The 14,438-nt window shown below is 37.8% G+C and overlaps 1 protein-coding gene across 1 annotated transcript; it reads right to left on the bottom strand.

Annotated features, from left to right (window-relative positions):
- Nucleotides 1-3,167: 3,167 nt before the first annotated feature.
- On the bottom strand, nt 3,168-9,439 carry LOC103967902 (cyclic nucleotide-gated ion channel 17). Its single transcript, XM_009381229.3, has 7 exons — nt 9,222-9,439; nt 7,621-8,185; nt 6,629-6,841; nt 6,232-6,521; nt 5,026-5,137; nt 4,628-4,864; nt 3,168-4,250 (listed from the first exon to the last, which is right to left on the bottom strand). Exons 1-7 carry the CDS (start codon nt 9,248-9,250, stop codon nt 3,528-3,530), a joined length of 2,169 nt encoding a protein of 722 aa, XP_009379504.1. The 5' UTR covers nt 9,251-9,439; the 3' UTR covers nt 3,168-3,527.
- Between the last annotated feature and the right edge of the window lie 4,999 nt (nt 9,440-14,438).

The raw sequence follows: 14,438 nt of genomic DNA, 5'->3' as shown, positions 1-14,438 counted from the left end.
TGTCAAGTTGAATTGAAAATGATAATACCAAAAATATATAAAACAATATTTGAGGAATTTCTTGTACATTTATTAATCTTTAAAGTTAATTATTAGTATTACATATGTACTTCGTCGATATGAGACGAAGAACAAATGCATTTTTATATAGAACAACAGTAAATTTATTTCGTGTAAATCATTTTGGTTGGATAGAAATTCAAAAAGCCAAAAAGGGTGATGAGGTCCTCTTTCAAACATGCGCTGTAAACAAAAAGCTGACTGATAAAGAAACTCACGATAAATCCCAGAAAGAAAAAAGAGAAAGCACGGCACTTGTTTTGTCAAGGATTCACATCTTCTCATGAACTTTTTAGAGTCTAGGGTGCGCAAACAAAGCCACTGTCATTCTGTCAAAAGTGAAAACAAATAAGAGAGCGAAAAAGGGAGTAGTTACTGTAATTTTTTGTTACTTAGGGTATTTTTTATTTAAGAATATAAAAATTAAAATTTAACAGCTAAAAAATTACAACTTTTTGTCACTCAATTATATGGTCTAGTGACATTCTTCTTAAAAAAATAAAAAATAAAAAAAAACTCAAAAGTACCCGGTATTTCAGAGCTTCGAAGAATTTTTGTTATTCACTTTCACAATGCACGATTTTTACCCTACAAAATTGCCAGTGCGGTTCTCTGTCTCTGTCCCTTACCTTTTAAGTGGTTGGCATGGAATTCAACTTTCTACTTCTTTATGTTCCACAATAGATGGGTCGGAAAAGTGTGTGAGATAACTGAAAGAAAAGGGATTCACATTTAATGCAAAAAGTGAAAGTGGGTGCTGCTAAGATGGGATGCAGAAGCACCCGTAATTGGTGCTGCTGACTCTGTGTGTGTGTGTAATTAGTTGATGTTTCATGGCAAATGGGGGCATACGTGACCTCATATCTTAATCTCTTTAGGGTTTTCGTTTCTATTATTGCATGTTGATGTTATTGTTTTTATTGTTTTTAAACAAAAAAAAAAAACAAAAAACCAAATCAGCTGATGGTTTGGACACGACAGTTCATTAGTTGGAAAGATTTACAGAGGCATTTCGATCTCTCCTGACCACTATAGTGTGATTCACCGACACAAAAAATTGATAAAACTAAGTTATGTATACATTTCGGAGTTTTCTTTTAGTCAACATAAATTTGTTTTTTGTGTGAGTACATTGAATTTGAATAGATTGGTGCAAGTAAAAATTAACATGGTGGAGAGGTTGAGAAGATGATGAGTGTGAAACGGAAAAAGAGGCACAGATGGCATACGGAATTCAATGTGATACAGACGAGAGAAGCAAGCTGGAGCACACAGGGAGGGAGAGACGACACTGAGTGAACGAAGACGTGATACAACTTTTTTCATCACCCAAGACTTTTTTGTTTATTGGCCGGCATATGTCAACATTTGTAGAGACTTGTCGATGATGAATACAAGATACTATGAAGTAATGTTGAAGACTGTTAATGCTTTTCACCTAAAGTATTTCATACAAGAAGAGAGAAAAAGAAAAAAATGAAAGAAGAAAATAGAAGAAGTAGGAGAAGGAGACTGTAATTTAATTTGTCTTAACTGTTTATAGGGATCACATACAATATACAAACAAATATACATGGATTTTTTAAGTTGTTGAGATCAAGGATAATCAAAAACCCTATGCTGCCTCTGTCAATGGGTAAAAATTGTAAAATTACAACTATTTAATACTAGTGGTATTCTTGCATTTTTATATGAGAAAATTTAAAAAATTATAAAAATTGAAACATAATTAGAGATTCAAAGAACCTCAGCTTCACCATTAATGAGAGAGATCAAATACTGATTTGGTACTGAGGTGTTTTTATAAAAAGTAAGTATCAAAAAAAAGTTGAGCTCAAAAAGATGTTTGGTAAACATTTAAAAACAGATTATTTTCACAGTTTTGGATGAAAAAAAAAAGCTGAAAAAGTGAAGCAACAAAAATGAGCTTATTCTCATAGCACAACAGAAGCAGTTTTTTTTCAAAACACAGCAATACAAACCAACCCCAAGTAGCACGAGAGTTATGTGAATCATAAAGAAGAACACCAAAACATTGTAATTCGGTCTCTAACAAGTCAACACACCACAAGTTAGGGAGCTATTACAATGCTTCACCTACGGTATTAGGCCCAACCCGGCTGAGAAAGATGTAGAATTCGGTCCCAGCCCACTCCCAATCCTTCAAGGCCTATCGTCGTGATCGTGGTTGCTAACTCTGATGCCAATTGTGAGATGCAGGTTCGGAATTTCACTATTTAAATTTTGAATTTAGAAGAGGACGAAAATGCCGCTGTTGCGCCTCTCTTCGTATCATATTTGGATAGTACGTGACCATACAAACGCATTGGCGCAAGGAACGAAATTTGGATTTACACCTTTAAATTCCCCGGTTGTGCAGGTAATTTACACTCGCAAAAAAAAAAACTGAAAACGTGAAGCAGCAAAAATGAACTTATAGCACAACAGAAGCAGTTTTTTTTCAAAACACAGCAATACAAACCAACCCCAAGTAGCACGAGAGTTATGTGAATCATAAAGAAGAACACCAAAACATTGTAATTCGGTCTCTAATAAGTCAACACACCACAAGTTAGGGAGCTATTACAATGCTTCCCCTACGGTATTAGGCCCAACCCGGCTGAGAAAGATGTAGAATTCGGTCCCAGCCCACTCCCAATCCTTCAAGGCCTATCGTCGTACATGAACCTTGATCGTGGTTGCTGACTCTGATGCCCATTGTGAAGTGCAGGTTCGGAATTTCACTATTTAAATTTTGAATTTGAAAGAGGACGAAAATGCCCCTGTTGCGCCTCTCTTCTTATCATATTTGGATTGTACGCGATCATATAAACGCATTGGCGCAAGGAACGAAATTTGGATTTACACCTTTAAATTCCCCGGTTGTGCAGGTAATTTACACTCGCAAAAATGGAGACTTGAGGTAGTTGCTACACATACACTGGAGCTTTTTCCAGCAACATCACTTGGTCATTCAAGCAGACTCCCCAGTTATCCATCAGCAAAACAACACTAAATATAGATGAAAGTGCAGAGGCAGCTCCGTTGGTTGCTTGGTTTGAGCATTACTCAAAAGGACTCGAATGAAAATGGCTGTAAGTCTTGAATGACCGTAAACAACGTCTTCTATTCAGTGTTGCTCTGGTTGAGCTCACAAACTGCGATTATATCAATATACGGTTTGCCTTATACATCCGATGCACCCCCCGAGACAATAATGTCCAACTTCTCTAACATCCAATGCACCAATTCACCTCTTCCACCAACCTCGATTGGTCGATTATGGCGGTATAATTCGGATGTCAATGGTATCAGGCATCGCAATCGGCGGGGATTCGTGTGAAACCTGAAATACCCAGTCCGGCAAACTAAGATGATTATGTTGTACATGAATGAGTTACACTTCACCTTTGACGAAAAAGCTAAACCTATCTTTACACCCATAAGCCTGCTTTACGCAAAACCTACTAATCTTCAGGCTCAGTGGAAAAGTCCGGTTCGTCAGGTTTTCGTAATTTTGGCATCTCGTCTTTGAGCTTCTGAGCTCCCCTTCTTGTGTTTGCAGCAAATCTTGAAGCCAGTAATGTGACCCCAAGATTCATTTTTACCTGGGAAGCGGGATTTGAAACAACAGAAAGATGTTCTTCCTCTTGCTCAGTCTCATAAGCCACTTTCTCATCCAAAGCAAATGATTCGCTCATACAAAGATCCTTTACTGTCATTCTTCTTTTGTGGCGGCGCCAAGCAGCCTGTATGAAGCAGGCCGCCCAAGTTCTCCAATGGTGAGAGTAAAACCGAAATGTGTGCTGCAGCTTCTTGCTGTGCAGGCGTCTGAATTGGTTAGCAACAAATTTGAGATCTTCAGCTCGCAATGCAAAAGCTTCAACTTCACTAAGTGCTTTAACTGTCCGTGTTGAAGAAGGCAAATTAACAGTGGATTTTGGGAGCAAAGCCCATGCAAGCAGCTCCTCACCACAAAAGTCTCCAGGTTTTAAAGTGATCGAGTTGAAGAATCCACTCCGCCCTCCATTGGTAGTAGAACTATCCAGAGACCCTCTTATAATGAAAAGCATTTCTGTCACCGGGTCACCCTCTCGAACTATGTAGGTACCCCCCGTGCTCAGGGAGGACACCAAACGCTCACATATTGCATCGAGAAGTTGATCATCCATCTGTGAGAAGAACGGGACCTGAAGAAATGAGAAAGGAAAGTGGGTTAGTAAATTTCATTTACAGGCACACGAATCAGCAGAGGTTTTATATAAGTACGACATTATAAGCAGTTAGAACCCATATTGTGCAGTGTCATTATAGCTTACACTACATTAGACTGAGTTCCCAATTTTACCCAACACATGCACTTTGAGACATCCTCAAATGAGTCATACTATACTTTGATGCCTGTTTAAATTGGTAAGCCTTTCAACCTTAATCCTAATCCAACATACATTGGGGACTGGAACCTAATCCTCTCATCCTGTTAATTTGGATGGAATATGAGGAATGATATTTCTTGAACGAGATTGCCTGTAAGCCCAAAAATATAAATACTCGGGAAGAATCATACTCTTCGAACAAGATCTAAGCATAGGTGGCGTTGAATATCACGACGAAGATCAGCAGGTAAGCCATGAAGGATGGCTTCTTCATCAACTCCTCGAGTTGCCAGCCATTTGTATTGAACAAAGCGACGAACACGTCGTCTCAAATCTTCAGGGAGTTGACGATGCTTCATCCATTCCTCAGTGTCTCTTCGCTTAAGCCTCCACTCCTCAAGCCTCACAGTGATTGATTGGAGATAGGTCTACAATATAAAGACAATCCCCATGTTTAAACTATCAATTCCACGTGCATCAACGATTATTTAAGGACTAAAAAGTGATGAAAAAAATACTCCAGACATGAAGGAGAAGAAAAGTAAAACTAAACGCAAGATACAGAGGCAACAAGTGTTTCTCCTATTACCTGCATATTCCCGATTAAGTGGGCAAATAATACAAGACCCACAATGGCAATGAGAATGGCAAACGACGTCTCCCCAATAAAAGTGCTTGTCGACAAGTTTTGCCCATACGAACTAAGACAATAAGAATGGAACGATATGAATCAACATTTTTCATTCATTAACAGCTTTAAAAAGGTAATATCATCAAATCCCACTTTATCTGAAATAAGAAATTAGAAAAAAAAAAACTGCCATTTCTTATAAAAACTGTTCTGTCAAATTATAGGTACATAACCATGTTCCAACCACCTACAGTATCTCAATGTGGTAGTCGAGCTATTATATCAATGCCACAGAAATCCTTGACAGCCAAAGAACATACAACCAAGGAAATGCTAATAAGCTGTATACTTCAAAGTGATCAGTATTGACCCTCTATGTAAGGCGCAGGCCTATTCCAGCAAATCGGAAGCACTGGTTCAACATCCAAAAGCAAAACCATATTCTAACCGTTGTAAAGTTAATCTAAGATTCAGTTTCACAATAAATGTTAACCGATTACTACGCAGGATTGCATTGATAATCTTCGTTCTCTTTTTAATTTTTCCAATGCATGCCTAGGAAAATGAATCTTTCTAGACAGCAAGTTAAAGAAAAACATTCGTGCCAAAGCATATTGGGTATGTCTCCGATGTGGAAACCCATCTTATGATGGTCTGTCTAAAAACAGATAGGAAGGTAACAATTTACATAGAAGTGAGAAGGAATTTAGTTTTGGAACTTAGAGTTCTTCAACCAAATTATTCGAACTGAGAATTCTTATGATGGTCTGTCTAAAAAATCAGATAGGAAGGTAATCATTATAGGTGTCGCGGGATTATATCCTACTGCAGGTCATATAAGGGAATTCGCAACTAACTGGTATTTAATGAAGTATATAATGGTCTACAGACTTATAATATTTCAAAGTTCAACATGTGAATTACCAAGACTCATTTAGAAAGCAACAGGAATCAACGATGATAATTAGTAAGTAATCAATCATAGCCACTATCATTCTTTGTGAATAAAAATAACTACCACCGGTAATAGAATAAGCCTTTTCTGAATTTAGTCGTGAATAATAACATGGCGTCTAAATCTTCATGACATCTTAAATTTCCAAATTTTCCTTTTTGTTGATTTTATTCATAGCTTTCTACCTTAAAAAGGAAAAAACACCATACCTTAGTTGTTGTAAGCCCCACCATAAACAATAGAAGTATTTTGTGATGAAGTTTGAGGAGACAACATTTTTTGTCACTGCGCTTTCAAATATGCCATATTTGAAATTTTTGCTTGCAGGATTACAATTCTCAAACACATTTGTACTACTCGCCCAACCTTTTCTGTTAACATTGTCACAATCTAGATAAGAAAGCGAGCATTTTGTAGTGTTGAGTTCCTTTTTACAAAATGACTTCCAGCATGAGGTATATCGGTCAATTGATAGCAAATACCATGCTGCCCCTAACACCTGTAACAGCAAAAGAGGTAAAAGATTAGCATCCTGTTCTGGAACTCAGAGAGGACGGAGGGAAAGAAAAATTTAATAGGAAGAAAAAAGCAACCAAAGACACACACATGGCTGGCCAGCATGTACAATAGAAGATTATATGCAGCCCCTGCCCAGGCAGTCTTTGTCACCACTCCAGTTGCTTTGATTATTTGTAAACTCAACGGAAAAATAAGATATAATCTGGGGACATATTGGATCAGAACAATTAGTGCAAGCGCATTGTTGTTATGATCCGTTTGAGCGCTTCTTGTTGCGGGGATAACAAACCAGATAACTATCTGCAAAAAAATTTCAATCAGTCATGAACCTAGCATTTCAGATTTTAGTGATAGTCTCATGTCTCATGTTAATGAATCTAGCATTTCCTCTATGAAGACTGTACAGTCTCTAATAATTAAGTATTTTAACCATATTTCGCAGTGTTTAGGGTTCCGGTTAAGATTGCCAAAACCTCACCATCAGACAAAGGGGTGGCAATCTTTGAAACAACACAAAATAAACACGGGTTTTAGTTGGTGTAATCATGATCAAGTGGAAATTGTGTCCACCAGTTTAACATGAACAATAAGCATTTGTGTTTCGAGCCAACTAACCTAACCTGAACACTACAAGAATTGACATGTTTAATAAGCTCATATTGATACGTTCAATAATTGTGTCACGTTGACACATTTATAACCTATAAAACAAGACATAATTATAAAGTTTAAAGTAACACTGACAATGTAAACATAACATATCTGTCAAAGAAAAACTAATCTGACATCTTCAATCAAATCAGGCTGATCTCTACTGCTATAACCATTTGCATTACCTGTTTAATACAACTCGCACAAAAAGGCAACAATTATATACTCTTCTTCAGATTAATATTGGATCGCTCTGGTAAATTTTAGAGTAGCACTCAGTTAATCTAGCTCTTATACATATTTTCTCCCTAATATTATATGGGTATCATAATTTTCTCACTCATTCTTTGATGCAATATAACTTGAACAGAAAAGGAAACTAAGCAAACCTACAATGTCAAGAATCAGTTATAATCCAAAAAAAATACCTGAGGGAGGGGCAATGTGGCTATGAGATCAATGAAGAAGTCAGATCTAATATATCTCTGCGCAATCTTCTTTGGGTCCATGACAAGTTCACCCCTCCCAAAAACACGAGAACTTGGCGCAACATAGGCTGTCCTAAACTTTATCATCACATGCAACATATAAAAGATATCCGCAATAGTTCGGAAACAAGTCACAACAATTCGCAACCTTAAGTCCGTCTTCACACAATATGTGTTTGCATCCCCTCCCAGCATGGGCAGATAAAAATACAAAGGGTCAACAAAAAGTGCCACCAAGCAGGAGACAATGAAAACCCGATTCCATTGCAACACAATCTCACTACCTGGGTCAAGTATTCTCTTTTGCCAAGGTTCATAGTCCTCTGGAAACACCTTTGAATGCCCAATGCTGGAAGTTTCAACATATCTATTTCTTCCCCCCACTAGTCTAGTGTCAGATTTAAGCAATGAAGACGACTTATATGCAGATGATGACTTTTCAAGCTGAGATGGCTCAGCTCTTCGCCATAAAGATTCTTTATGCCGTTTTTCATCAGAATAAAACCTAAGCCACATTAAAGGTGAGCAGAGTATTAAAGAGTGTCCTGATCCTTAGATTGAGTAAGATTGTTTCAAAAGTTAATTATAATTCTCGTTCCTCAAATTAAACTTAAGGAACTTGATGATAATATTCAACAGATTAGATGCATAAAAGGAAGTCTTATTAAGCAAATGAAAAAAAAACTGTAGAACAATAAAATAAAGGGAAAATTGCACAAACACCACCTGGACTATTAGCGCCGTGTGCAAATACTACCCAAACTAAAAATCTTGCCAGTTTACGAACCAGACTCACGTTTTAATGTGAATGTCCAGCCTCCATTAGTTTTCATAAAAAAATTTAGTCAAATTCATCTAAACACAAGTGAGCATTTTTCTAAGGGTATTATGTCACTTGCCAGTTTACCAACCAGACTTACGATCGGTTGACCAAAGCTCGTGGGATGTATTTTCCACTTCCTCAAGGGCAAGACACAGTCATCAAATTCTTACCCTTAAGTCATATAGGGGTCTTGCTGTCATGGAGTGGTGAAAATACACATGAAAAAGTGCTCATGTGGGCAGCACAATATGAGATTTTACGGAAATTCTAACGGAGATTTGACAGTGGCGGTACATGCCCACTACAAGTGGATTCTACATTGGCAGGAGTTCAGTTTGGGTGGCATTTGTGCACACAAACTAGATGTGGTATGCCGTAGGCTCCAACCTGACGGAATTTGTTTGTACGGGTTTATAGAAGGGTAAATCATTCTAGCTGTATGTATAGATTAGATAATCATTACTTTCCCGGGTCCCATATAATAAAGAATTTTCAATATTTTTCATCACATTTTCTCAGTATCCAAACAAGCACTGAAAGAAGAAAGAGGGAATGAAACATGGGGTTCCCAGAAACCTTGAGCTTCTGTCATATTTTCCCATGCCCAGTCCTACCTATTTCCTAAGCTCAATAATCATCATTCACGTTCTGAAGCAAACAAACAGAGAAATCATTTATTAAAAAAAAACTAAAAAAGGGAACTTTGTGGGTGATTCACCTGACAAGCCTTTCCTTCCTCAATTCCATGGCAAGGAGGAGGAAGCTGAATCCAAATCCTTCAGCTCAAAACCCTAACATACCATCTCCCCCACCATTTGAGGAATTTTGGTGTGTTGCAAATCCAAGTTCAGAGTAGCCGACAAGAGAGAGCGGTGAGAGAGTGACAGTGGTTTAACGAGAGAATAAAAGTAGTCCCGCGAGTAGTCAAGACCCAAGAGAGAGAGAGAGAGTGTTCCGTCTACCGTCTACTAACTTAAGTTTGTGTTCAGATTGATCAAACAAAACCGATTCCGATTAAATCATGTTAATATTTTATTTTGAATTTTGTAAGAAGAGAAAAGGAGTAAAAAAAAATGTGAGAAGAGGAGAGAAAGGGGAGAGGAAAGAATCCTAATAGCACATACATCAGTATATATTCAGCTGCAATACTTACATCTATTATGTTAAAGGATATACTATTCATACATCTATTTATACTTTTCACACATTTGATGTTAGTGTATGTCTTTTGATCTTCTTCCATTCGTCTGGTCCAAAAATCGAAAATTAGAAGGACATGTAAGAAGTAAAAAAGAATACGTGGATAGTCCAATCTTAGCAATTGTATTACATCCCTGATATTATGTAAATTCCATTAATGGACGTGGGCCCAATTGAATTTTGTATACTAATCACAAATGATAGTGGGAAGGAATGGATGTTTTGGGTTTTGATTATTATTTTAATTCAACTTAAGGATAAAAAAAGTATAATTTTGTATCAAAGACCTAATTTGACACATGGATTGTCGTCGTCCACTCAATGTTGTAATGTTGTCAAGATAGAAAGAAAGAAATTTGACAAAAAAAACATAAAAAAGAACAAAGAAAGAAAGAAATTGAAACTTGCCCCTACATTACGACGTTCAATTATGGCGGAGATTACGACACATAGCAACCAAAAGAGAAATACAAGAGGATAATAGTAATAATAGTAAAGACTTGACCCTAATAGGTATAATGTTTTAGGCCTCTCATGACTAGGAGTCCATCAACTCCTTCCGGAAGCCACCAGCGTCCTCCCAAGTAGCGTCCTCGACAAGTAGTCCCAGCCACTTGATTAGCCACTTGAAGTGGCAGTGTAATTGAGTAGAGGAGTTGACATGATCACGCACTTTTTTTCTTCAACAAAGAGACATGGAATGTATGGTGGATTCGAGCAATAGGGGCACCTCCAGCTTGTCAGCCACCTTACTAATGTGTTCCAGGATTTTATAGGCTCCAAAATAGCGGGAAGAAAGTTTGTGACAATGATTTTTCTTCATTATGGTCTGCCGATTAGGCTGGAGGCCCAATTAAACAAAATCCCCCATTGTGGACTCGTGTTCAGTATGACTTGTTCAAATAGTTTCTCATCCGATCCTAAGCCATTTGTAGATTATGGCATAGCTGCTTAAGGATATAATCTCTGTTGAAGAGCAGTTGAAACCTGATCATAAGAAGTGACAGTATGCTGTTGGTAGCAAACTGTTGGGTTTCCGGGCATGATTACTTTAATTCAAATAATTAAATACGTAGAGGAAAATAATAAACAACATACAATATTTATCCCAATTACACATATGGTTGGTTGCAATTGATAAAGCACCAAAGTAATAAGTCGATGAAATTAACTTACTTGAATTTCTAGTCACGTGCATGCCGCATGATTGGATCATTCCATATGCTTGCAATCTTTCTCTTCATAATGGATCACGCAAAGCTCCCCAAGTGTTGAGCCTCTAAGAGTATCCACACTAATAAATCTAGAAATGGATGATGGGGTGATTGTGTAGAATTATAACTTTCTTAATTTCATTTATTCACAAGATTACAAATATGTACAAGTCAAGTGACTTGGTGGACAAGTAAACCTAGGCCCACAAAAATTTACAAAACCTAGCCCATATTAATTATCCTACATTAACAGCCCCCAACAAAATTGGCGATCTCGAAGTGACAAGTTTGGACTTTAAAAATTCAAAATATGGTTTGGAAAGGCCTTTAGTGAGAACATTCTTAGGTTGTGCGATCAAAGGAATGAACAAAACTTTGTGAGAACTCCCTGGACTTGTTTCACGGACAAAATGATAATCAAGCTCAATATGCTTCATTTGAGCATGAAAAATCAAGTTTGCAGCCATGTACGTGGTACTCAAATTATCACAATATAAAAGGTGGCAAAAGAAACCATAAATTGAAGCTCACAAAGCACATAAGAAAGCCCAAGAGATTCTGCACAAGCATGAGCTAAAGCCCTGCATTCAAATTCCGCAGTAAATCAAGAGACATTCGGTTGTTTGGTGGAGCTCCAGGAGATTAAGTTAGGCCCTGTTTGGGTTAATATTTTAACATTGGGCTTAGATAAAGGAAAGCCCAAGGATGCCAGATTAAAGGGGACTTGCCCGAAGCCCAGCACCGAGCCCAAAAGGCAAATTAAAGCCTTCTCAGCCAAGATGCAAGCCACGTGCTTGCCATTGAAGTGACAAGTGATGGAGACTAACCTACTACCAGCCAAATAACACTTTCTAGTGGCATTCCAAGTAAAAAGCTGATGACTCATTACCCTCCAAATGCTTTCGGGCAAGTGCAAAGTTACAGCAGTTGGGCTAATTTGTCCATAAAAGGAAGAAGAGGCCCCAGAGACAATGACACTCAACCAATCAAACAAACAACAACCAAACTCTGCTCTCAAGCCATATTTACATCCAAAAGCTGTAATCAGCCCAGATCTCAGATATTTTAGTAACAAGCTATCTCTTGTCTAGTGTAAAAGCTCTGTTATTTCCCTCAGTGGTGTAGTATCGATTCCTTTGTGTAAACTTATTTACCATCCATCCCTTTTTAGCATATAAACCCTGTAATTTCAAGGATAAGTAACTGCAAGAAGTTCAACCTTGCCATACAAGGTGAAATCTTGCCCAAAATTCTTTGTTTGTTTTCTAAGTTAATAGACCTATTACTTAATGCATTCTCCAGTATGAATTCAAGTCATATCCACTTGTTTTCCTACTTTAAGAGTCTTATTTGTATCTGGATGTGGTTAGTTTAATGGATATGTCTTCATTAAAAGCAATCTAGGACCAAACAAATAACTTAAAGGGCTTTGGACTCCCTTTATTCGAACGTACAAGACCATGAACCAAAAGTCCTTGTTTACAAGGCAAGAAAAAGAACTTAATGCAAACTTAACTTATCTACGACAATCCTTTGATAGCAAGAAGTTTGATTAACTTGGGGCGTAAGTAATCGAATTAAAACACACTTGTTCTACGTCTGCTATACTGAGATAGCAATGGTACGCCTAGTACTTAGTTAGTTTTGATTGCGAGCCTCAAGGCCTACACCTAAGGCCCCCACATAGGCACCTTTCAGAACTAACTTTATTCTCTTCTTGTAGCACACCAACAAGCAAGAGCCCGACTACACATCCAAAGTGTCAATCCCTTAGGGAGCTGTGCTGAGGTCCGGGGAACCTTCTCCAGAGAAATCTTTGCCTAAATAGGCCCATTGTAATGACCTAAAATTCTTATTTGGAAGCTAAATCCGGTGATAGGCCAAAATAAAGTCATGGTTAATCTCTACGCTATTAACCATAATAAATTTATTTCCTTAAAAAAAAATCAAGAACAATTTAACTTTGGGTTATTTTATGGCTGCATCTAACCTTCTCGTTAGACCGCTTACGTACCCTACGAAGGGATCAAGCCAGTTGTAGTTCGCCAACACAACGTTAATCCATTTTCTAAATCATTCAAGTGACTACCAATCACGAAACTAGGTTCAAACAAATAAATCACAACAAATGGATATCATACATGGATTCAGAATATCAAAATTAGCCTAAAAAGACAGTATCATCCCTCTGGCTCCGACGATTTCGGTGAACGGAAACCTAGTTTTCCAACGAACTCAAAAAATTACCAAATTTTACAGGAAAATAGAGCACAACAAGAGGAACAAGTTTTATACTTGCCACGAAGTCCAAAAGTAGACGGAAGAAGGTCAATTTTTCCAATAAAGCCGGCGGGTGCCTAAAGCTTCTCAGCATCAATTCGTCGCCTACAGTGATCTAATGGGGTCAAAGCTGGTCGAGATTTACTCCTAGGATGATGGGCTACAAAACCCAAGTGGTGGCATCAGCCTTCGCTTTGCCGATTCGTCGGAAAAATGAAAAGGGTGGCCCAGAGAACTGTTGATTTTCGTCGGTTTTTGTAGCCTCGTACCGCCATGTACGGTGGTCAATCAAGATGGCTCTTGTGTGGGTTTTGTAGTGGGGAGTGAGAGCTTTAAGATGGTGGTGGTTGCGTCGAAAAATTCCACCAGAGTTGGCCGAAATAGTCATCGGAAGTTCATGGATCGCAAAGGTTCGTTTGGGTTGATTTTCTGGGTTTTTGGGCTTATGGACCAGGTTTCCCGGAAACCTCCTAATTTTGACTAATTATAGACTCACTACTAATAGTAAGTCCACGTGTCTAAAAGGTCTCACTACTTCCGAGGCTCGTAACTTTTCCGTTCTAACTTGGAATTAAGATCCGTTTGCACTTACGTGCTCGTATCGACACGTACTATCCAGATATGCAAAGAAATTTGAAAAATTATGCAAATATCAAGTATGTCCACAAAGAATCTTGTTTAGCCCACTAGGGCTTTTTTGTCAATTTTCACTTAACGAAAAATTATACGACATAAATAATAATAAAATTCAGAAGCAGGATTTCACATTTTCCCCATTCGAATTTCATAACCATATATTGATCTATTTTTTATTTTCCTCCACATAAATAATAAAATGAATATCCACATCATTTTTAAAATATTCAGGGTATTACACCCATGAAAAATGAGAAAACCTGAAGTAGAATGACGAGTATCCAAACAACCAGCCCAATTCGCATCCAAATAGCCACAAAGTAATGGAGGACCAAATGAGTGACGAAAAGAAATCCCATGATCAAGAATACCTTTAACGTACCAGAGAATGAGTTTAGCATCAATAAGATGAGTATGAGTAGGGCGGGACATGAACTGAGAAATATGATTGTTGACATATGCAATGTTCGGACAAGTCAAGGTGAGCAATTGTAGGGAATTCAACAGATGCTGAAATTCAGTGAGATCCGGACAACAATGTGTCGTCTTGATTGGATAGTTGAGCACGAGAAGCAATAGGCATGCTAGATGGTTTACAACCAATT

The sequence above is a fragment of a genome, unplaced genomic scaffold (assembly GCF_019419815.1).
Source record: "Pyrus x bretschneideri cultivar Hongxiangsu unplaced genomic scaffold, Pyrus_bretschneideri_v1 Contig54, whole genome shotgun sequence".
Classification (NCBI taxonomy): domain Eukaryota; kingdom Viridiplantae; phylum Streptophyta; class Magnoliopsida; order Rosales; family Rosaceae; genus Pyrus; species Pyrus x bretschneideri.
This window is presented reverse-complemented; position numbering and strand designations above follow the sequence as displayed.

What these genes read in the sequence shown, in the direction of transcription:
- LOC103967902 (XM_009381229.3), bottom strand. Translation starts at nt 9,250, where the DNA reads ATGGAATTGAGGAAGGAAAGGCTTGTCAG. An exon ending in AGGAAGGAAAGGCTTGTCAG is followed by an intron (nt 8,186 to 9,221) that starts GTGAATCACCCA and finishes AATGTGGCTTAG; the next exon opens with GTTTTATTCTGATGAAAAAC. An exon ending in TGTACATGCTGGCCAGCCAT is followed by an intron (nt 6,522 to 6,628) that starts GTGTGTGTCTTT and finishes TTGCTGTTACAG; the next exon opens with GTGTTAGGGGCAGCATGGTA.